The 23,564-nt window shown below is 37.1% G+C and overlaps 1 protein-coding gene across 4 annotated transcripts in view; it reads left to right on the plus strand.

Annotated features, from left to right (window-relative positions):
* The first annotated feature begins 1,198 nt into the window (after positions 1–1,198).
* LOC142337488 (putative Na(+)/H(+) antiporter nhx-9) overlaps positions 1,199–23,564 on the plus strand; it is an 80,124-nt gene continuing 57,758 nt past the window's right edge. For all 4 annotated transcript variants that reach the window (XM_075386744.1, XM_075386745.1, XM_075386746.1 and 1 more), the window contains exons 1-5: positions 1,199–2,729; positions 3,283–3,462; positions 14,556–15,830; positions 16,085–16,262; positions 18,735–18,948. In XM_075386744.1, the coding sequence (XP_075242859.1) occupies positions 2,498–2,729; positions 3,283–3,462; positions 14,556–15,830; positions 16,085–16,262; positions 18,735–18,948 (2,079 nt within the window). In that variant the 5' untranslated portion in view covers positions 1,199–2,497. The remainder of the gene's footprint in view (positions 2,730–3,282; positions 3,463–14,555; positions 15,831–16,084; positions 16,263–18,734; positions 18,949–23,564) is intronic.

The raw sequence follows: 23,564 nt of genomic DNA on the forward strand, positions 1-23,564 counted from the left end.
TTGCTTGCTCTGTATAAAATGTTTGATTTGGAGTCCCTAGTGGTGAAGAATTATAGGGAGAATGTTATCAAATTTTGATTTTCTCCTAGTTTTTCTGTTTATTTTTGAAGAGTTTTCCATAATAAATTTAGTGAGGAATTTGACGAGGTTTGAATGAATTTTTACTTCCGGTCAATTCCGGAGTCTTCCGGCTGTTTTTTTCTTCCAAGATTGTTATGACGGTATAGAATGCATGAACCATATAAAGTGCCTGAACCATATAAAGTTTTTGACCTAAAAATGCATGAACCATTCGTTAATGCATTTTTTACTGAATTGCGTGCGTAACGTCATTATCATACTTCTTGGGGGAATTTTTTTGTTCATTTACCCGCATAGTTTATTTGTTACACGTGATTTACCTCTCTCAAAATGACCGTTATCTCAAGTTAATTTTTGCTTACCTTGCTGGCAATTGAGATTGTCTATCTCATGGAACGTTATTGAGATCAAAAGTTGTTGGGTCGTTTGCGTGATTAGCTTTTGATCATACGTGACTTTCCTCACTCAATAAAATTTACACTTTAGAGTTTGGAAAAAGTTTATGCAGAATGAATTTTAGCAAGCTTTTTTGATTTATCGGTGCATGTTTTTACATACCTTTTTGAATGGCGTCCGTATCTTTTTCAACTTATATCTGTAACTGTTTCTATCTCGGCACGCAAGTCTCGCTGCTATTCCGACAATCTGCCGGCTATGTTAAAGTTTTCTCGGTCTCATTAGTTTCATTTGTATTTTGAGACTGCTTGCAGGTCTATGAAGCTATGACAGCTATTTTTTTGTCTATTTGCCAGCTATGCTTTGTTTTTGTTTCCATTTGGATGTCTCTGATATGATATTCTTGGCCCTAAAATTCGATTTGCCGGATTCCTCCAACAGCTTCTGGAATTTTGTTGTTCATATTTTGAAGAATCTTTAAAATTTTACCGAATTCGATATCATGCTCCTCCAGTCTTCTGAGGATTTGTACAATCTATCTATTATAACTCTTCTGATATAATTGTGGATTGGATTTTTACGGTTTATTTGTCTTTTCGTTTTTCACTGGACTTGATTCAATCAGGTTATGAGAACCTACGTTTCGAATATTCAATTATTGCAACTGCATATTTGGGTTCTTGTACTTTTGAATTTATTGTTCCATGGATTTTTCAGGTTGTATGTGCGCGTTCTTCATGTTAGCTGAACTTATTTTGTACTATTGCATGGCTTGAACATGTAGGAAAAGTGGGCACTTAGGATTATCGCAACCTGCAGTAGAACACAGCAAAGCATGAGCTAAAAGCCCCCTCTGCTATTATACATGTGCTGCGTGTTAAAACAGACATTTAGATAGGAATTTACAGGTTTTGATAATTAATTATCACCTATTTGATCGGAAGTCGAATTAAATTCAAAACAAAACCTGCTTTAGTTGCGCTGATTTCTTACCACCTCAACAAGCATAAGCTAACTTAAATAAAAAGTTATTATTTATTAAATGCAGTAATAATTTCAAAAACTAGTTCGCATTTTTTTCTGTATATTGAGCTCAATGACCAGTTCAATGGCGCGAGTGTAGTCGATATGCAATTTCGTTGACTTAGTATACAGTTATCTGCAATTTATTTCACTTAATTTCTAATTGTCACAATTATTCCTTACTTCATATTATAATTCACAAGTAGTGTTTGTGGAGTTTAGTGAACCTTTGCTTCTATTCTTTCCATTTTCCACTTTACATCTTGTTTCTCTGTAATCTTATTCCTATCTTATTTACATTTTGCGCTTCATTAGCCTCATTTTGTGTTACGATAGTTCACTCGAACAACCACCGCTCTTCTCTTTAAAATTATCAATTACAGCTTCCCACTGAACAACTGAAACCATTCCTTAATTCTTATCCGAGCTCATATTTTCCATAAAAGGCAACATATTTACTCTGTTTCTATTTACTACACTTCGCTTTTCTTTACTTGGTGGTGTTAGACTGTCTGACAGTAGAAGATTTTATCACTTTCGAGGGTTTCTGATTTGAACAGGTAGAAAATACTTTTCACAGCAGTCTTCCAGATTTAAGATTGGTAATGCATTTATGGTTATTTTTAACCTGCATTCTGTATTAAACAAATTGGTTTCAGCATTATCAAAGCCAGTTTGGTAGTTTACTCAGCTATTACTTGCAATTTTGAGCAATTCTGTTTCCATGACTACCATAATTATTTAAGCAGAGATCATTTGAACCATTTTAGTTGTATTAGGAAGCCTGTGCTTCGAAAATTCTGCGCGAAGCCTGTAGTAGAATTCTGAACATTTTCGAGAGGGACGATTTGTTAATTTGTGCTATCGAAGCTACAAGAACAAAAATGTGATACCGATAATTGAATAAATTTAATTGGAGGTTTTGGTGGCTTGGTATACAAAGCCGAATTCTTCAAATTTTGAAGTTTATCTTCCGTATCGTACAAGCTAACAATCAATGATGGTCGGAATAAACGATTCGGGCCTGCATCCGAACGGGTCTTCGGAGGGTGCTCACAGCGAAGAGGACCACGAGAGCTTCCACCTCGTAAGCATGCAATTCTCAGAAGTGAAAGTGCCTTTCTTTGTCACTGTGTTTCTGCTGGTTGCAAGTGTGATGAAGACTGTGTTCCACTTGTCCAGCAAGATTACCAAAATTGTCCCTGAGAGCTGTCTTCTGGTCACACTTGGTGAGTTCTCACTACATTTGATCTTAGATTGATAGAAAAACACAGACAAACCAGCAAAGGAGTTAGTTTTTTAAAAACCAATGAACGTTGTGAGATGTTTTGTTCGTTTGCAACTATAACCTGAAGGTGTCACAGCTGGCTCAGAAGATATTTGGCTACGTTTTGTAACGTTTAGTATCGTTTTGACCTTCCAAATTAAATTAGTTATGCGCCCTTATAAACATGTATGAGATCGGGTCTGGGAACTTAACTTTAGATAGGAAATAAACCTCCACGGAAAAAAACCCATTTTAAAATTGAATTTCGGTCGTGATAATTTGTTCGGTTGTGATAGTTTCATATCAAGTCCCACGGGCCGCTAAGACATGGTCATGGCCCGGGGGCATGGCAAACGCGCTAAATGCGCAGCTCTAATAGTAAAGTGGGGTTTATTTCCGTGGGGGTTTTTCCGCAACCGATGAGATTAACTGTATTGCAAATAACTGTACTGGATAGTCGTAATCTACTTTAAGGTAAGCATGTTTTTTCTACATATATTGATGTATGTTTGCAGGTGTGGTTGCCAGCTTGATCTTCTACTATGCATTGGGTGCTGATGAGAAGGACTACAACCTCAACTCAGAGACATTCTTCTTCATCCTGTTGCCGCCTGTAGTATTCGATGCTGGATACTTCATGCCCAACAGGGCTTTCTTCCAGAACTTGGGCACCATTCTAATGTATGCGGTCATAGGTAAGAAACAGCAACAATTTGTAAAATTTTACTCTCGTTTCTAGTCATTACAGGCACTGAAGAATAATTCTTTTTTTTCTGATCCCTCATTATGGGCAGGGAGATATGTGCAAGAATTTCGACGGCCAGATATATATATATATATATTTGTTTTTTTTTCCGTAGAAAGCAAAGACTGGTATCAGCCTCGGAGGAATAAGGAATGTTGGAATTTAGTGTTCACAGAGGCTTGGATTTTAGAGGATACAATTTCCGCGGATACGAGTTTCAATTTATTACAAATTTCTAAGACCTTTAAACATACGGGCAGATATTTAATGTTCTAGAAGTGCCAATTATTTATTTTTTTTAAACCAATTGTGCACTTGACTTATTGCTCTTCTATGAAATTTCTATTGCATCTAACTGCATTACCAAATGTTGTCAATGTATAACTGCAAAATGATGGCGAGGCTATTATTGGTCTTATCGGTTTTTACAATTCAGAGTTTCAATCGTGTTGAGGCACTGTCCTTTATCTAAGATCTATTCACATGTTTTGATGATTTTTGAAGCGAAAATTAAGCGATGATTTCATATTAGAGTGAGTAACGTTGATGGAAAAACTTTCGTTTTCTCAAAAGTGGTTTTTTTGTGCTCGTGTGTCATTTTGTCTTCTGCGTTTACATTTTGCTCAATTTTTTCGTCCTCAATATGCATTTTCAGTCATTTCTGGCTTTGGGGCGTCGTCAATGAAAATTCACAATTGTAGTTCAAGAGTATGTTGATTTTTTTTCGGAATGTTTTATTAATTATATTAAAAAATTCGTAGTGTTTTTCGATTTTTGTTGCGACATTTGTTGCCACGAAGAAGTCAAGGAGCGACTTTTTTGGTGACTTCCGCCTCAGAGGTTGAATATCTGGGCTTGACGTCATTTGTTACTACATTTGGCATGGGTACGTAAGTTAGTCGTGTGAAGTGTTTTTAAAATTGCGTGACTTAACTAAATCAATAAAAATGACGCTGATACTCAATCATCATAGCTGAAATGAGAGAGTATGCAAATGTCAGACAGGCAAGATAAAGTTTCACTCAAAATTTGACACGCTGAGAATTTTCGTTAATAGATGAATATTTAAAGCTTATTTTGTTCAATGTGAGCTGCAGTTGACCCAATTCTGGGAAAAAAGTTTGTCGAAGAAATATGTTTTTTTTCACTGAATCCAAAATATAAGACTAGTGGAAGTGAAACATCTTCAAAGTCTGCAAACGTATCAACTATGCGACAGTAAACAACTGCGATTAATGAAAATCTTTTTAGACACATACAGAACAGGGCAATATTGCAAAAGTTTTTGTATCATTGAGAAAAGTATCATTAAGAACATTGAGTTGGCTGTTATTGTTATAGCTTCGAAGATAATAGCAATAATAATTACAGATTCACATAATGTGCAAACTTAGATCTGAATTATATATTTGTCAATCCTGACTTGAACATAGAATAAGTAAAACAATCGAACCTATAATGATAACGTGGATTAAATCAAATTTCTCCGCTTTATAAGAAAATCTTGATGTTTTTGCATTGCAGGAAAATAATTTCTAAGAAAGACAGAAGAGAAAGTAGTTTAAGAAAATCAACTCAATGGGTTAAATTTTCTGTTAAAATACACCAGTAATTCGATGAAGTCATATAACCTGAAAAATTGCTTTTTACACGAATAAAATTTTCATTACCTTTGAACATTCACAAGCATATTTGACCTTAAGAAAGCAAGAGAGGACATATTTGTAAAATTTTTGTGTCAATGAGAAAGATCAAAAATTTAACTGTTATCATTCAATTTATAACTTCTTATCAATCTCGCTACAGCATTCAATTTCACATATTTTTTGTATGAATACCCTTAATTGTTGATATTTATCTTATCTTCCAATCCATTATTAAAAGCAAATCCATTCTCGGGACTATCAGGGCTTGACAAGAGATTTCAGTTATTAAATATAATAAGTGTTTTAGCTTTTTCGGAACCTTTGAAGTTAGTTTTTCTGGCGGCTTCTTTTACAAGTAAGATTTTAAAAAAGATTCTTAAAGAGCAAAAGATCGAGGTTCGCCAAGTACTGTGTGTGAAAAAACTGAGTTTTTGGATTTTTAGCCTGAAATATTTAGCTGGATTCCTTACTGGTGGAACCAGTTGATCACAACAGCAACTAAATAGAATTATTTTTTAGAACGTAAAGTTTTTTAACATTTTGAAAAACAGGAATCTTACTGCCAGGGTGACATCTGGCTTTTGGGAGAGCTCATGACAAGGGTAGCAGAAGCAAAATAGCTTGCGGTAAATTTTACCGCCTTTTGCGACTAACGAAGCGTTTACAAGTGAATTTAAAAAATATCTCAGAAGCCAACGGCCTGGAATTTGAAAGGTATGCTTTATCATTTGAATTGTAATTTCAATGATGAAATCGTTGAGCACAATTTGCGATCGCCATATTCTTTTAAGCATGAAAAGATATCATCTGAGTTTGATATCGTCTTTATCTCTTATCCAATATTACCAAATCTTTGCTCGAGTATATCACGGCTTGCTAGAATATTCTAATACTTAAGTATAATTGCTAGAATATTCTAATACTTAAATATTTTTGTCTGTTTTCATTAAATTTTTAAAATTGGGTTTTCATTTACGGCTTTTTCAGATATATATTTAAAAATCTGGCTGTTCTCCGCATTCGTCTGCATCACGTGTTTTGATTTCGAAAATTTATTATCATTTCTGAAGTAAAAAACGCAAAAATTTCTGGTAAAAGTTGTAATTTTCTGGAACGGAAACTGTATAACAAACCGGTAGGTATTAAAAAAAACGAACGTTTGAATTGCGAATGCGGGATTCGAGATTGGGTTGTTTTAGTTTTTTTTGTTGAAATTAACAACTTCAATTTAATTGATCTTACCTTGTTTTCTGTGCTCTATCTTTTTCTTTGGAAAATCGACGAAGTAAGTTTTCAGAATATTGAATTAAACTGAATAGGTTATTTATAAAAGCTTGTTGAGAAAAAGCTCAACTAACTGGATTGTAAGCAGAAAAGTATCCAGTGTCGTTTGGGCGAAGGAACATGGCCAACGGAACAAATTCTCAATTAGCTCTTGAAACACGCAAAAGCTAAATAAATTGCGTGCCAAATTGTGTTATCAATAATAAATACACTATGGTCCAGTGGCACGAAAGTAAAACAAAGCTTGAGCGGAAAGGCGCTATAAGATTAATAGATTAATAGCTGGAACATTATACTGCCTAAGGAATAATAATGGGGTAGGGCTGTTACATCACCCCGCTTAGGAAGGACATGTCCTCATGTCCCACTATTCTGTCTCCGAACCCGATGAGGACGATGAGCTCGAAGAACGCGAGCGAGGCTTCCTTTTTATTTTCTTGTTTTGTGGATTATGATTTCCCCGAAGTAATTGAGAACGCAGGGAGCGGAATTCGTTTTGGAGACCTCTGAGGTGACGACAGGTCGTTGAACAGGACTCAGAGGCAGACATAGTGTCCGTATTCACCCCTGCATTGCGGACCTTAGAGGATTTTGGCTTTTTAGGTTGTTTTTTCTCCAGCGTAACAACCTTCGCGGAGAGCAGACGATTTGCCGTCCGAGAATCATCTAGCATTTGATTCAGCTCGGAAATGCGAGCTTTTAGTTTGTCGATCTCATTGGTAGCCTGGTAAAGGTCACGCTCGTGAGCCTCACGAGATCGACGAAGTCGAATAAGTTGATCTCGAAGGTTGCGATTTTCAGCCGAGTTGTCAACAGGGATAGCGACTAGATCCGCAGGATCCAGCAGAGGCCTTCGCCTTGCATTGTAAGGATCCTGAAGGCGAACTTTCCCATTGCGGTAAAATTCAACAACCCGCAACACGGCATGCAAATTTGCTGAATACACCAAACCGTTGAGGCGTAAGGGACCGTTGCGAGGTGGACCCATAGCCTGGCGTGAATTGCTTCCTTCGAGCGGGCTGCTTCTCGAACCCGAAGCTGCTGTTGCAGAAGCAGTCTGAACGACTGGAATGTTTTTGGAAGGCGGACAAAAGATGATTGTCATTTCATCCGAAGAAGCAGATGAGCAGACATCCGTGTGCGGCTGAGGATCCCGATTTTGCGAGAGGTTTTGACGGAACTCAAGCGACTGATCACTTGCCCAGTTGCCAGTTATTCCTGTATCTGCTTGAGAGTCCATACTATCGTCCAGCAACGGAATTGCAGGCGAAGAAGCACCTGAAAGAAGATCTGTGTCCAGAAGAATATCAGGGCCTGGAGAAGCAGGCATAGTGTTGATTGACTCTGAGCTTGTCGACATCTAAAACAAGCAATGTCAATCATTTGTGTACAGAAGTGCATCAGGGCTGCTAGTGATTGATGAACGAAAAGAAAAAAATTTTGAATGAAGCAAAAGACAAAAATCAGAAAGCGGCAGTTTTTTTTTTTTTTTTCTAAGACAGAACACTATAGGCGATAAAGAGTCAACCTGTGCTTAAATTTTTGTTGTGTAGCGGGCAGAATTTAATTGTGCTGACGGATAAATTGAATCAACTATTACAGTGCGATTATCAGGGTTCCCATCAGTTTCATTGACAAGTTGGTCATGATTGACAGGCGCAGATGCGTGTATATTATTTATGTGATTTTGAAGCATCTGCGTAAAAGGCGCAAGGGGGTTAAGAAGCCGGAAAACTGTCCAGAAAGGAACTCCATGAGAAAGGAGCCTAAGCGCAAATACAAGTTTCAATATATAGATAAAGAGCCCTAGAAGCGCTAAAGTTGTTAGCGTAATTACAGTGCACCTCTCGGCGTAGTACCAACCACCACTCGCAACAGATTGCAAATCAAGCTCTTTAATTTAGGAGTTTGACCCTGTGAGCACACTGGTGAATGAAGAAGCACCAGGTCTCCTTCCTTATACGAAGGACCATGCTTCTTTTTGTCAAAGATAGCTTTTTGTCGGCGCATTTCCCATCCGTTTTTCTGAATTACGGACTCGAAAATGGTGGAAGATTCAACTAAACGTTGAAAAACATAATCCCGATGACCAACAATTGGAGTGGGCAATGTTGGATATAGCATATCAACAGGCATGCGCATTTCTTTCCCAAAAACTAATCGGAAAGGCGATTGACCTGTCGACTCATGAACTGCAGAACGATAGGCCATCATGAAAGATTGAAGATGAACAGACCAAACTTCATGCCGTTCTGCGCAGTACTTTGCCAACCCATCTTCCAAAGTGCGATTTATGCGTTCCACTTTTGCATTTCCTTGCGGGTGGTAAGGAGTAGATCTTGAGCTGGTTAACTGCAGCTTATTGCACATATCTGCGAAAAGGCGCGATGTGAACTGCGAACCGTTGTCACTGTGAATATATTCAGGTACACCAAATCGGGTGACCCATTGATCTAAGAAAGTGCTACAGATTGTCTCAGCCTTGATGTTCTGTAGGGGTGCAGCCTCGAACCAGCGAGTAAAATGGTCTCCAATCATTAGGATGTATTTATAAAATTTCTCATTCAACCGACTTTCTGGGAGAGGGCCAAGGATATCAACTGACACGCAAAGAAAAAGGTTCATAGAATGCCCAGAGCTGCATTTCTTGCTGATGTGATTGTTTGGGATTCTTTCGTTTTTGACAAGTTGCACAACCTGAGATCCAGGAGTCCACATCATTTTTCAATCCTGGCCAGTAAAATCGCTGACGTACCCGATCAAGAGTTTTCTTATTGCCTAAATGTCCTGAAGCAGGTGAATCATGCAACTGAAGAAGAACTTTTTGAACCTGGTTAAGTGGAACGCAACACTGATGGAAAAGTGTAGATCCATCCAGTTGTTGAAATAGCCGGTACAAAACACCATCAATAATTTTCAATGTCTCGAATTGCTGCCAGTAACACTGCAAAGCAGATGGTCTACCAAACATTAAGGATCGAGGTGGTTTCTCACCTGTTCGACACCATGATTTGACTACAGACAGAGTTTTATCCTGATCTTGCGTTTCTGAAAAGTGCGGAGACGAAGAAACAGATGTGACAGAAGTAGCAGATAAATTCAAAGGTGGTAATCTGGAAAGAGCATCAGCATTTGCAATAGTTTTTCCAGGCCGATGGACAATTTCAAAATTGAACATACTTAATTTTTCTAGCCAACGCGCTACTATTGCATCAGGCTCTTTGAACGAATAGAGCCAAACGAGGGCGCGATGGTCAGTAATTATCTGAAATTTTTGCCCAAGAAGAAATTCTTTGAAGTATGATGTGAAGAACACCACAGCAAAGAGTTCACGTTTCGTAGCCGAGTAGTTTCTTTGACCTTTTTGCAGCACTTTGCTAGCATATGCAATAACCTTTTCACCATTTTTCTGTTTTTGAGATAGCACTGCGCCAATTCCAGTAAGCGATGCGTCAGTACAGAGAACGAATTGATCCTTTTCATTTGGAAAACCTAAGATTGGAGCGGATACTAGCGCTGTTTTCAATTTCTCGAAAGCTTTTTGGCAGTCTGCTGTCCAATGGAACGTTGTTGTTTTATTCATCAATTGGTACAGAGGGTTCGCAATCAAACCAAAATTGAGAACAAACTTTCTATAGAAGCCAACAAGGCCCATGAACGATCTTAACTGACGAATAGTTTGTGGAACTGGGTATTTCTCCACAGCTGCTATTTTAGCAGGATCAGTGTGTATCCCGTCAGCAGAGACTACATGACCCAGAAATACTAACTTCGTTTGGAATAAGGAACATTTGGCAGGTGAAATTTTCAAATTTGCTTCCCGTATGCGTTGGAACACAAGTTGAAGACGATGTATGTGTTCCTCGAAAGAACGACCAAAGACTATAATATCATCAAGATAAACCAGGACAATTTCATATGTCAACCCTGATAAAACAATTTCCATTAGTCTTTGAAATGCTCCAGGGGCATTGCAAAGACCCATTGGCATCCGTTTCCACTGATACAGTCCAAACGGCGTAATGAAAGAAGTAAGGTGTCGATCTTCTTCATCAATCTCCATTTGATGAAATCCACTGCAAAGGTCGAGGCTAGAGAAGAAAATGCTTCCCTCGAGATTATTTAGAATATCTGATATGCGCGGAAGAGGCCACGATGTTTTGACTGTTTGGGCATTTAGTTTCCGATAGTCAATAACAAGACGATATGACCCGTCACGTTTCGGAACTAACACGGTTGGAGCTGCCCACTCGGAATGAGTAGGAGATATGAGATCTTTTTCTTGGAGTTTGGTTATCTTATCCTTGAGATCTTTTCTTTTAGAAGGATTCATTGATCTGTATGGCACTCGGCTAGGCTGGGCGTCATCTTTCAACTGAATACGCAGTTTATGCAAATTACATGAGCCTAGATCCCATTTGTCGGTAGCAAACACGTCTGCAAACTGCTTGAGTAGACTAAAAGCGTCCTTTTGTTGTTTTTTAGTGAGAGTGCTGAACTTTGATTTAAACAACTGCATCAAAGTTTCAGCTGAATTGATGTCAACAGCATTGAAACCAACAGTTTGAAGGACAGTCTCGTTGTAGGGTAAGATTTGCGCAATAGTTTGCGAAGGATATAAAGTTACGGAATTACAAGTAGGGTTAAGTACTCTTAGCCAAAATTCATTTTGAGAAACTGTTACAAGAGACGAGGCCACTAAAAGGGAGTTTAAACTGGTGAAACCTACGTGGGGCTCAACCAAACCCACAGTCGCGTCAGACGAAGTACGCGAACTGCTTGAAGAAAACTTATGCGCATGATGTGACTTTAGATTACATTTTACGAGTGCTTCACTTCGAGGTGGAATAAGGAAACGCGAAGTTACAGAACAAAGCGAAGTCTCAGTTGTCGGAGAATTATCCTCAAACCACTGAGACAACGGACTGATACATTCCAGTACTGCGTCACCTACATCTAATAAACCCCGAGAGAAGTCTACTGCACATTTTTGTTTGTGTAGGAGATCAAAACCGACCACACAAGGAACACTGAGGTGGGCACAAATGTAAAATTTGAAAGAAAATATGGGACCATTTTTAAACCAACGACATGGAAGCAAGCACATACCCTTAAATTGAAGCATAGAGCCATTTATGGCGGATGCTTGGATATCAGATGCTTCCAATGTAAGCGAAGGGCTAAAGTTGCTGAACTTGCCAAAAACATCGGCACGAATTACACTAATTGAAGCACCTGAATCAATCAGGGCAGGCAGTATATTATCGGCGATTATTATTTTGGAAAGAAGCGACTGTATGCCAAAAATACGCTTGTTTTGTGCCATGGGTTATTAAAAATGGAGAACAAACTCTTTCAAGGTGGACTATGGCGATAGAAGAAGCTATCGGTTAGAGTATGGTTTTGACTCTGGGCAATTACGTCGCTGATGTTGAGAAGAACCACAGTTCCAACAATTTTTGCAATTATTTTTAGTATGACCTTTACGATTACAACCATAACAAATAGTTGGTCCGGTGAACCTGACTTTTCTTTCATTACTGATTGAACGACTGTGTGAATTGTCAAGAAACGTTTTTCGCGGAGAGGAAGATTGACGACGTTCTCCGTGTTGCGATGGGCTACGAGAGAAAGTAGGTGACTTGCGTTTGTTAAACGGAGACAATCTGTAAGGAGAGTTGCTCCTGCGACCCGATTTTTTGTTCATCGGACGAGAACGTGGTTGGTAACTAACTTGTCCGGCCATGAGTTTATCAACTTTACGCGAAAGTGCTTCAATGGAACTCACAGAAGTAGATGAAGGCGCAGTCTCATTTGCATTTGCTTCAAGACGGTAAATTGCGTCGAAGTGGAGTGCTGATTCTAAGGCCGCGTTAATGTCAGCCGGCTTGTTCTTTCTTAACTCTACCCTTACATGAATATTGTGAAGGCCATCAATGAAAGATTGAAGCACAATATGGTCTCTGATTGCCTGCGTGTCTTGGGGATAAGCCTTATTAGCTAGAAGTTTGAGCTCAGCTAAAAATTCACTTACTTTTTCGGACTCGCCTTGAATACGTTTTGCAAGGGATGACCGAAAAAATTCAGGAGGTTCCTGATATTGGCGCAAAAATTGCTTTTTAAGCTCTGAATAATCATTTTTTGTTGCGTCATCTAATGACTGATAAAATTCGATAGCACTGCCTCGTAAGCGCAAGGGAAAAATAGTATGACGCTTATCAATGTAAACCTGTTGACCAGCGCTGTCGTGTTGCGGAGTTCCATCACTATTGAATGCTTTTTTTAGCCAATTTTGTAACGAACTCAAGAGTTCGAATTGTGTTATATAGGCCTGAATATCACTTGTTCCGTTAAAAGGCTCCGGTAGAAGAAGTTTAGCTTCCAGAGCTGCGTCAGCCATTTGTTATTAATTACATGGAAATAAAAAATGCTGCACAAAGTTCCAACCTTGCGATTGGACCGGCAAGTCAGATATCGGTTGTTCAAAATTGTGGGGACCAGAAAAAGCTGGCCTCTAAGAGATAACAGAAAAGAACGCAGAGACTTTTTTTAACTTAGGATTTCAGGTCTCTCGTCTTAAGTTATGTATCGTTGAGGTTGCCGTAGCAGCCGCCGAAACCTCCCTTGCTAAGCCCCTTAGTCTTACTACGTGGGACCTACAAACACTGGGAATGTAGAAGCTGCGGAAGCAAGGAGCGTCTATTTTCCGATAAATCGGATAACGCTTGAGAAGCCTCTGAAATCAGTACCTATTTGTCAAAGCGTTCTAAAGTTAAAGGCAATTATTGCTCATCTAAGAAAAAGAACAACCGTTATCTGTCAAGCAGATCACAAAAACGACCGAATATTTGAGTTATTTTTCTCTTTTTTTTTTTTTGAAAAGAAGGTAAAGAAAAAGCAGATGTTCCTGAAAATTGCAGGATAGCTTATTTTGGAAAAAAAATCCCGAACCTGTCAACAATATAACAACCCGGTAGGTATTAAAAAAAACGAACGTTTGAATTGCGAATGCGGGATTCGAGATTGGGTTGTTTTAGTTTTTTTTGTTGAAATTAACAACTTCAATTTAATTGATCTTACCTTGTTTTCTGTGCTCTATCTTTTTCTTTGGAAAATCGACAAAGTAAGTTTTCAGAATATTGAATTAAACTGAATAGGTTATTTATAAAAGCTTGTTGAGAAAAAGCTCAACTAACTGGATTGTAAGCAGAAAAGTATCCAGTGTCGTTTGGGCGAAGGAACATGGCCAACGGAACAAATTCTCAATTAGCTCTTGAAACACGCAAAAGCTAAATAAATTGCGTGCCAAATTGTGTTATCAATAATAAATACACTATGGTCCAGTGGCACGAAAGTAAAACAAAGCTTGAGCGGAAAGGCGCTATAAGATTAATAGATTAATAGCTGGAACATTATACTGCCTAAGGAATAATAATGGGGTAGGGCTGTTACAACTGGTCTGCTGAGCATCCAATTATTGTTATGACCAGTGTTCTCTTCGTAGAAAAATGTTGCAAAAATTGTCGGAGGGCTTATTTTCTGTTTTGAGAGAAATTGTTTACGATTCTCGCTTGTGAGTTCCCTAGATGCGTTTAGTTTAGGAAATCAGATTTTTACATGATGGTATATATATATATATATATATATATATATATATATGAAGGGTGTATGCGTTACTTGTATTTTTTGCTTGCTGTTTTAGTAAATGGTTTTTGCTAATACTTAAGTGCCTGCTAAATTTTTCCTGCTCTCCTCATAAGCTGTATTTTTTGCAGTAGCATACTTCATTTGATAGTTGAAAAGACATTAATTATTTCTCGAAGAGTGAAAAGGAATGAACCCACTGTTTAAGGCAATTGTTGAAAACTTGTTATAACTTTTTCTCGAGCCGCCATGCTTTAGCGCTCTACAAAATTGCTATTGGAGTGAGTTGGAACATAAATCGTGCGGTGACTCGGTTTTTGGGGCTTGAGCCTTCATCGACAAAAAAGTCATACGCAGAATCATCCGAGAACTTCAATAAGTTGTTGTTTTTTTTAAAAAAAAGTCAGGCGCTGTTATTTGAGAATACTAGGTCTAGGTTTTTTTATAACATGAATTGAACTTGCTTCAGGAACCATTTGGAACACAGCCCTGATTGGTCTTCTCCTGTGGGGTTGTGACTCCTGGGGCTTCTTTGAAAACGAACTGGGAATGTTACCCATTTTCACATTCGCTGCCCTCATATCAGCCGTGGACCCAGTCGCCGTACTGGCAGTATTCGAAGAGATCCACGTGAACGAAGTTCTCCATATCTTGGTGTTCGGAGAATCCCTGCTCAATGACGCCGTTACGGTCGTAATTTATCATATGATGGAATCATTCACCAAAATCGGAGCCGATAACTTACAAGCTACAGACATTTTAGCTGGAGTTGCCAGTTTCTTTTTCGTATCAATCGGTGGAACGCTCATTGGAGTTATCTTTGGTCTTATCACAGCCTTTGTTTCCAAATTCACAGATCACGTTCGGGTCATAGAACCCCTTTTTGTGTTCGCTTTTAGTTACTTATCCTACATCTGTGCAGAAATATTCCATTTTTCAGGCATATTAGCGATTGTGTTTTGTGGTATAACTATGGCGCAGTACGTAGAAGAAAACATATCACAAAAGAGTCACACCACAATCAAATACTTTCTCAAAATGATGTCATCCGTATCAGAAGCTATCATCTTTCTATTCCTAGGTCTCTCAACGTCTGAGGCGCTGAGACATTTAGATTATCTATTCGTTCTTATAGCTTTATTCGCTTGCCTGGTTTTCCGATTTTCTGGTGTCTATCTTCTCACAGCCATCGCCAACAAGTTCCGAGTTGAGAAACTGAATAAGAGCCAGCAATTTATAATGGCATACGGAGGAATTAGAGGTGGTGTTGCATTCTGCTTAGCAGTTCTACTAGATGCTGACCACTTTGGCGAAGAAGTGAAAGGTGTATTCGTTTCGACCACTATTTTGGTAGTGTTCTTTACGGTATTCATACAAGGAATATCTATTAAACCCCTTGTACAAGTTTTCCGAATCAAAACCCAAAATTCGACCAAGCTGAACATCTTCGAGACCATGGCAGACAGAGTCGTGGACCATGTGATGTCGGGAATCGAAGACGTGTCGGGTCGTCGGGGGCAAAATTGGCTCCGGGTGCATTATGAATGGTTCAACAATACCTACTTAAGGAAGGCTTTGTTAAGGGAAAAGCCGAAAACTTCCGAATTGAACATGATGCGTGCCTTTTCGAAGCTAAACCTGCAGGAGACAATGAATTTTGTGCAAAATCACCAAAACGTGTTTCTCACTCCCTCTGTGAGCCAAAATTCACTCTCAAACTACATGCGGAAGGAGTTTGAGAAATGTGAGTATCAATACTGTTGATTTGGTTCAACATATTTACTAATATGAAGTGTGGCAAAGTTTTCTATCGACCTTATTCCAAATGGAAGTAAAAACTTGAAAATTTTAGACAAACAAATTTAAATATTTTGGACAGAAATTGTTTGACGCAGTTAAAAGTACATTGAGTTTATCATTTCTATTATTCCATTTCAAAACCGGTAACTGATGAAAAGGAACTAAAATAATATAAGGTTATGTTCTTTTGTTGTTCAGATGAGAATTTGGGAAAGCAAGGACAACAGAATCATATAAACGGAGAACTAGGTTACCCTGGATTCTCTGAAACGTGTCTGGACATGAGACCAATCAGTCGGCAGAACCTACCCAACCAGAAGATGTTGGAAGATGCAGAGACCCATCGGGCAACCATGGAGACCGCTTTCCAGAGAAGGTTTTTGGAAATAATTTTACTTTTTTCGAAATGAATTTTTTCGTCTGCTGATTTGACGATTTGACTAATTGATAGAACTTTTTGCACTTTGACTTCCTGGTTGGCTTGAACTAAGTTGTTTTTTTTCAGAATTTTAAGCATCTGAAATTGTTTTGCTGCAGATGTCTAACAGAAATTAAAATCTTTAGTGCGACTTTTCATTTCAAATTGAATAGATGTATGGGTCTTAAGTAACCCGCGATATTATTTCAGGCCCCATGTTAGTTTTTTTCCAGGAATTTTTTGCGTGTTAGGTTTGACTGTTTGACTTTTCGGCCTCAAAAACGGGATGAACTGGTGCTCTTTTTGAGCTCTTGGTCTCTACAAGTCTGTAAAGTATATTTCATCAAAACTGCTGACGATGTATCATTTCAAGATTTGTAGGTCAATTTTTGGAAGGTTGATTCCCCCTTTTTGTACCCCCCCCCGCATCTAACCAGTGAGGCTAACTTCCTAATTAGGCGTAAACGAGCTACTGCCAAAGTTGATGTTTTCCGGGGCGCAGGAAAAGTAAATAACGAAAACAACACCACACGAGGGATATTTACAAAATTGTATTTAGGAACAGCGAGAATTTCAAAGCAGTTTTTTTGTACAATACAAAGTGAGTACTCCCTAAACATTCCGCACAGAATCAGTTGTGACAAAAAAATTTGAATGGACAAAGCCATTAATTTGTCTCAATTTAAATTCCAATGTCTGAAACAAGCAGCTCTTTTGTTCAATTGCTACGTATTTTAGAACTTAGTTTTTGTTAGTTTTTGCTAGTTTTTGTTCAAATATAAAAATGAAATCAATAATTTAAATTCATTCGAGGTTTCTTTTTCTTTGTCTTCCTTGTCAGAGTTTTTTAAACTTTGGTTTCACAATCGTCAATTTTTTTTCCAATGATTATTTCGTAATATTCGTACTGCGAAAATGGCATAAATCTTTGAGCAATGTCTAAACTCAGTTTGCATGAGGATCTGATTTTGAGGTTCTTTATCTGAGTCAAACGTGTTATGTCTGAGGCTCAATATTCATTCATTTTGAGTCACAAAACCATCACCAACTTGTTTCTACATATTTTGATTGAGAAATTCTGCTTCTGACTTTTTAATCATTGCGTATCATTTCAATTTACTCTATGACTATTTTTTTCGGATCTATTCTGTCCCCCCTCCCCAGTGTTTTTATGACCCCCAGTTACAAATCAGTCTTGTTATATAGCACGTTACTATGTAAACAATAATGCATGTGCGCCTGGGGGTCATAAAACATATATTACCACTAAGCATAAAACATATATTACCACTAAACATTTATTACCACTAAACATATATTACCACCCACGAGCTCTATTGAAGACCGTTATTTGTTGCTTTTAAAACGCTAGAAAAAATAATTGATTTGGAAATCGATTTTAAGCTTTTCATCTTTTGATAGCTGTCTGCGTATCTTTGCAAAAGATTGAAAAGGATCTCTAGAATAAGTTGGCTTCGCAAATCTTCGGATCGTTTAAGCTTATGCCCCCCCATTTCGCTTGCACCCCCAGTTACAGAGCACGTGTCATTACATAGTATATCATTATGTAACATTTGATGCGTCTGGAGTTTGCAAACAAAATGCACCCACTAAGCTGGGGGGGGCACAAACGGATAAGTTCCAAATCTTCTTTTACTTACATGAAAAAGAACAATTTCCCATTATAGCCCCCCCCCCCAGCTTAGTGGTCAGATATTCTATAGCCCCCGCCCCCAATCATGGTAATTATACCATAATGGGGGGCCATAATTTCATGAGGGGCTATAATGGGAAAACCCCAATTTCTGAACCTTAATTGGTACATAGCATTCAACATTAAGCTTAACTTTCAAGACAATTGACAGTTTTGATTATTGCACGTGACCCTGGAACATCACCAATACCTAGCAATTGAACAAAAGAGCTGCTTGTTTCAGTAATTGGAATAAATTAATGACTTGGTCAATTGGAAATTTTTTGTCATAACTGATTTTTTGGGCAATTTTTGGGGAGTACCCACTTCGTATTGATAACGACAATTCAAGGATGATTTTTTTCAGATTCAATCTTTGAGTTTTAAAAAGAAATATATTTCGACCGTTTTATGGAGCGTGGAATGTGTCGTAATTGTTTTTGATTTTTGAAACTTCTAATCTTATACTCACACCCCGGTCTTTGTCTCTCCTAGGTTTATGTTTTTTTTTGCATCATCCTTTTCCTCACCCAGTGAGGCTGACATATTTTAACGTAAATTGACGATTACCAATCGCCCGTCAGTCATTTGAGACCTGTTAGCCTGACGTGCTTTAGTTTCTAATCATGACGCTCTCATATCTCTTGTTAATGATGTATTCGGATTAGCTTTTTTCCTGGTTTGAGCTGGACAAAACCTGTTCAAGGTGGTGGAGTATCTCGTGCAACTGTTTTTAGGTCCAAAGGAATAGTGTCCGGTGCTCAGATCAAGTTCACCAATCCTAGACACGCAATTCCTTCAAGTCGCGTCATCAACGAAGTGGTCACACATCACATGCAGAACTATACTGCTCTCAGTCACCACATGATCAACTCCAGGATACACAAGAAGAGCATGGGAGGAAGTTACAATGATCAAAATGGAACTCATAACCCTGCCAGCAGACCTAGTGTAAGCGCTATATAACAACCAAAGTTGTAACTGGGGGGAGGGGGCGTAAAAAACATTGGGGGGGGGGGGGGGGACAGAACAGATCCAAAATTTGTAAATGGAAATTCACTAACAATCGGTGTAATTGCCGTTGCGCTTTCAACTTAACTTTATTTTATAACGTGTTTCAGATCGTAATCATGTATACCAGTATCTGATAAATTGTCCAATGCAATTTTTTTTTCGTTTTGACTTTTGTTGGTTTTCGAAGGTCAGTTCTTTTCATTCATGCATTCTGAATAAAAGTACATCTTGTATAATCTGTTGTGAATTTGTGAGTTCCGCCAGCAGTGCTCAAAACGGAATACGTCTTCCTTCCGTCGGGTTGATAGTATAGTTAGTTACAATAATGAAATAGACGCTTGTAACTCAGCTCGAAGACCTAGAAGATGTTGGAGCTTTTAAGATTTTATCGTATATTTATAAATATAGTTCGCATTCTTAATATAATAAATTAAGATTGTGCTGTCGGATAATCTTCAAACCCGATGTACTAGTTAACCGGGACCAAAAATTGACGTTATTGCCCGATTAACATGAATTAACTGCTTTTGTGGGGGGAGGGGGGTTGTTGAGTTGATGATCGTTGAGTTTAACTAACGAAAGTTGAGCCTATTACTGATCTTATTGTGGTTTTAACAAGCAAAGAGGATTCGTGGTGGTTGTATGGTTTTAGGAATCCTGCTTATTTTTTATGATGGGTCGATCAAAAATTTAGGCGGAAGTTAGGTGTTAAGAAAGTTCGAACAAGACCCTGAAGTGAACGATTAAGAATAGATATGACAAGGCGGCTCATTAATGTGCGTTCGCACATGATGTTCCGACCGAGCTCATCTACATTTTTGACCTAATTGCAAACCAAATGAAGAAATAACAAAAACAGATATTTGAGTTTGAAACAATCGTTACACAACCTATCTACTAATTGAGTAACATAATGCCATGCCTTATTACAGCGCCAATGAGATCTGACTCAAATTTACTTTCTCCTTACTATACAGCAGATGGAAAGTTTTCTTAATGAGACGATAGTACAGGCCAACAAAGAGAACGATCAATGAGGCGAAATTCAGAAATAAATCAACATTCTTTAAATCAAGAAATTTCAAAGTATTAAAAACCATTAGCTTTTAACTAAATAATCCCTAATAAATTACTAAAAAATTATTACAACTTTCTTTTGGTAGACTAGTCTTCTTTTGATTTCAAGTCTTGTCTTTGGGTAGACTAACCCTTAGAAACGAACTAAAGAAAAACTTTAAAATTTTCAAACGATTTGCGAAAACACAAACTATTGCTACCATTAAAATCATTAGCTATTATTCGAATATTATGTATTTTTAATTCAATTCTTATTTCTAGTTCTATTCAATTCTTATTTCATAATTCAATTCAGCTGCAGTAATTATACTGAGAGATTAAATAAGTTTATTTGGGCCATATTTGTAAACCAATGGGATCTGTTACTACGCGATTGTTCTGAAAGAAGAGAAAAATAAACGCAAAAAATGACGACTCAAAAAACGTTTATAAGAACGCATATTGTCCAACAAAGAAAGCATCGGTGACAGATAATATCAGTAGATATGGTATTTTTTGAAATACAAGAAATTGGATGTGACCTCTCATTGATGAAAATAAGTAACAATTTGACGAAAAGAACGACAAAAACTGAAAATTTTGAAAAATGTTTGAAAATGTATATCATTAACTAAAGGCTATAAACTGATTCTCTCATTCGGTGGTTAATATCATTAACTCAACCCTCAATTACAAGTTCAAGAGACTTGTCGGCAATGTACGGCTACCCAAAGAACAAAAATAGGCAAAAACAGCAATTTCAAGAAAAAAGTTGAACGAGAAAAGTCTCGAAGGCATTAAAAATTGAACTGTTCACTAAAAACGTAACTATGTACAATTCATTTTGCAACAGCAACGGGATTCCTTTTTTATCAATATAATTTCAAAAAATCAAACATGAACAAATACATTAGAACCACGAACTTTTTGAGAAAAATCGTAGTATCAACGCCATTAATTTCATTAGCTTAAAACGGACTCCACTAAATACGCTAAGTTATGCCTCCATGGGACAACAAAAAGTTTGTTTGCCGATCATAATTTGTCAATATGGCCTTACTACAAGCTATTGACGATCAAAACAACAACAAAGACAGGCAACTACTAAAAATTCAGTAGAAAAGTGCCAGAGGAAAGTGTCGAAACACTTTAAATCATAAATTCTGCTCTGAAAACTTTATATATGATTCGTTGAACGTCTTTCCTAAACTAATGGGAACTATCAGTGTTAGGATAATGTGATAAGTTTTAAAAAGATCCCAAAATAAGAAAAAGTAGCCGAAAATTTAAAAAAAAAAAAAAACTAGTGGCATTGAAGTTTTAAAACTAATAGGTAGAAGATAAAACCGCTAACCAGATTATTTTTGGGTGCTTTTGGTTGCGGCAAAAAGCAAGTGTATTCTGTCAATACTGAGACTGACTAACAGTTCACGGAGATTTTAAGATTTGTTAATGTTCGAAAAAAAATTTGAAAAATTGTTTTTAAATTCTTAACAGCCATTAAATTCAATAAATTTCACCAGAAGTCAGAAATTACGCTGAAATATGCTTTAATAGGAGTATGGGGATGTTTGCCATGCATAGAGAATCAATTACATATCACAACAAGTCTTATGACTATGAAAAAACAACAACAAAATCAGGCAAAAACCAAAAAGTCAGCAGAGAAATGCAAGAAAAGGTCGAAACCATTTGAAACCAAAAGCTTTTCTCTGAAAATTTTATCTGTGATCCACTGAACGTCTTCTTCAAGCCAATAGGAGCTGTCAATCTTAGGATAATGTGACAAATTTTCAAAAACCAATAATACGGAAATATCCAACAAAAATTTTTTAATTTTTTGAAGTCTTGTGTCATTGAAGTCATATTACAAAAAAAATTAGAAGACAAAACCGCCTGCTAGATCAAATTTGGTTACAGTAGGAAGAAAGAGGTTGCTGTCACCACAGAGACTGACTTACAGTTCACGATAACACGTTTCTAATTGGTTAATGTTCGAAAAAAATTTTGAATTTTTTTTAAAGTCTTAACAGCCATTAGCTGTCCACTCAAAGCACTAGATATGTTCACTTAACTCTCATTACGGAACAAATTACGGAACTGTTAGTCAATGATTCCATGCCATAAGACTCCGAAAAATTAGTAAAACCTCCAAAAGAAATTCAAAATTTCATTTAAAATTACGAAATCTCGATTTGAATTTTAAAAAAACTTGAGCATATCCTTGAAAACGATTTTTTTTGTTCATTTGGCTTCATTTGACTGTAAAGGAGGTTGGTCATTAACGGAACCTTGATATGAAAAGTGACTTGTCTCCAGGCGACTTAAAAATGCAAAAAAAAAGTAGAAAAGTTTTGTAAAAAAGAGCTCTCAAATGGATTTCAAATTTTTTTGATATTGAAACTCCCTATGAGACAAGAACTAGTTTTTTATCGCCTTTAGTCTATTAGGAACACAAAATTGGTTCATTTTTTGGCAAGAAATTTAAGTTTGAAATACGATTTTTATAGAAAATATCTTAATTTGAAGAAAAGTCACACTAAAAGTGAACAAATATCCCGTGTTCACAAAAGTTCAATCCTCGATTACTCCTCGAAAAAAACGAAAATCAAAAAAATCTTTTTTGAATTCTACGCTGGACCAGCTTTTTAATGATACAATTCACATTTCTCTACGATGAATATATCGATCGACCAAAATTGACTGAACAAAAAAAACCCATTTGAGTATATAGTTCCTCCCCCCACAAGTGGGGTCGGAACAAAAAGAGGGATTAATTGTTTTTTTCATACCTTTTTGAAGATAGAGATGAAAACAAAGCTTGAAAAATAAGATTGTTGATTAAAACAAGTTGCATCCTTGCTTGTTTTGGTCTGATTTTGACAATTTTTTTCTTAATTTTTGCTTTTCTCTTTTAAGGATAACTTTTTTTTCTTTTTTTTGGAACAAGTAAATTAAAATTTTAACCAGGTGATTAAATGTACTTAACAAATCAATATAATATTTCAAATCAGCTAAGTATATATTTGAAAACATCAATTTTGTTTTAAAAAATTACATTAATAAAATTCTTCGCATTATTTTCTTCCTAAAAGTAAAAATAGCTTTTAAAAGCTCCCACGTTACTATTCAAAGGAATATTTTCATGCTTTGAGACCAAAAAATTCATTCAACGTTTTCGAAAATATTTTTCCTTTTCTTGCTAACCGAAGCCGTTACTCATATGGCAATGGTTTCCTGTACCCCTAATTTGGTTTTGGTTGCATCTTTAAGGTTTTATTTGTCAAACATTTGACAGTTTTTCACAGTTCTGTATCGTTTTTTGTTTCTCGGTTTGTATATTTCCCGGTTTGTGACTTTCTTGGCCGCAGTTGGCAATTAACTAAACATAATCGGAATATCACTGGATCTGGAATAATTCTGGCATAATGGCACTGGATCTGAAATAATTCTGGAAAAAGGGTCTAGCTTCTCGATTCTTGTCTTTTTGGTGTACA

Source organism: Convolutriloba macropyga, chromosome 4, assembly GCF_964194025.1.
Source record: "Convolutriloba macropyga chromosome 4, txConMacr16.3, whole genome shotgun sequence".
Lineage (NCBI taxonomy): Eukaryota > Metazoa > Xenacoelomorpha > Acoela > Convolutidae > Convolutriloba > Convolutriloba macropyga.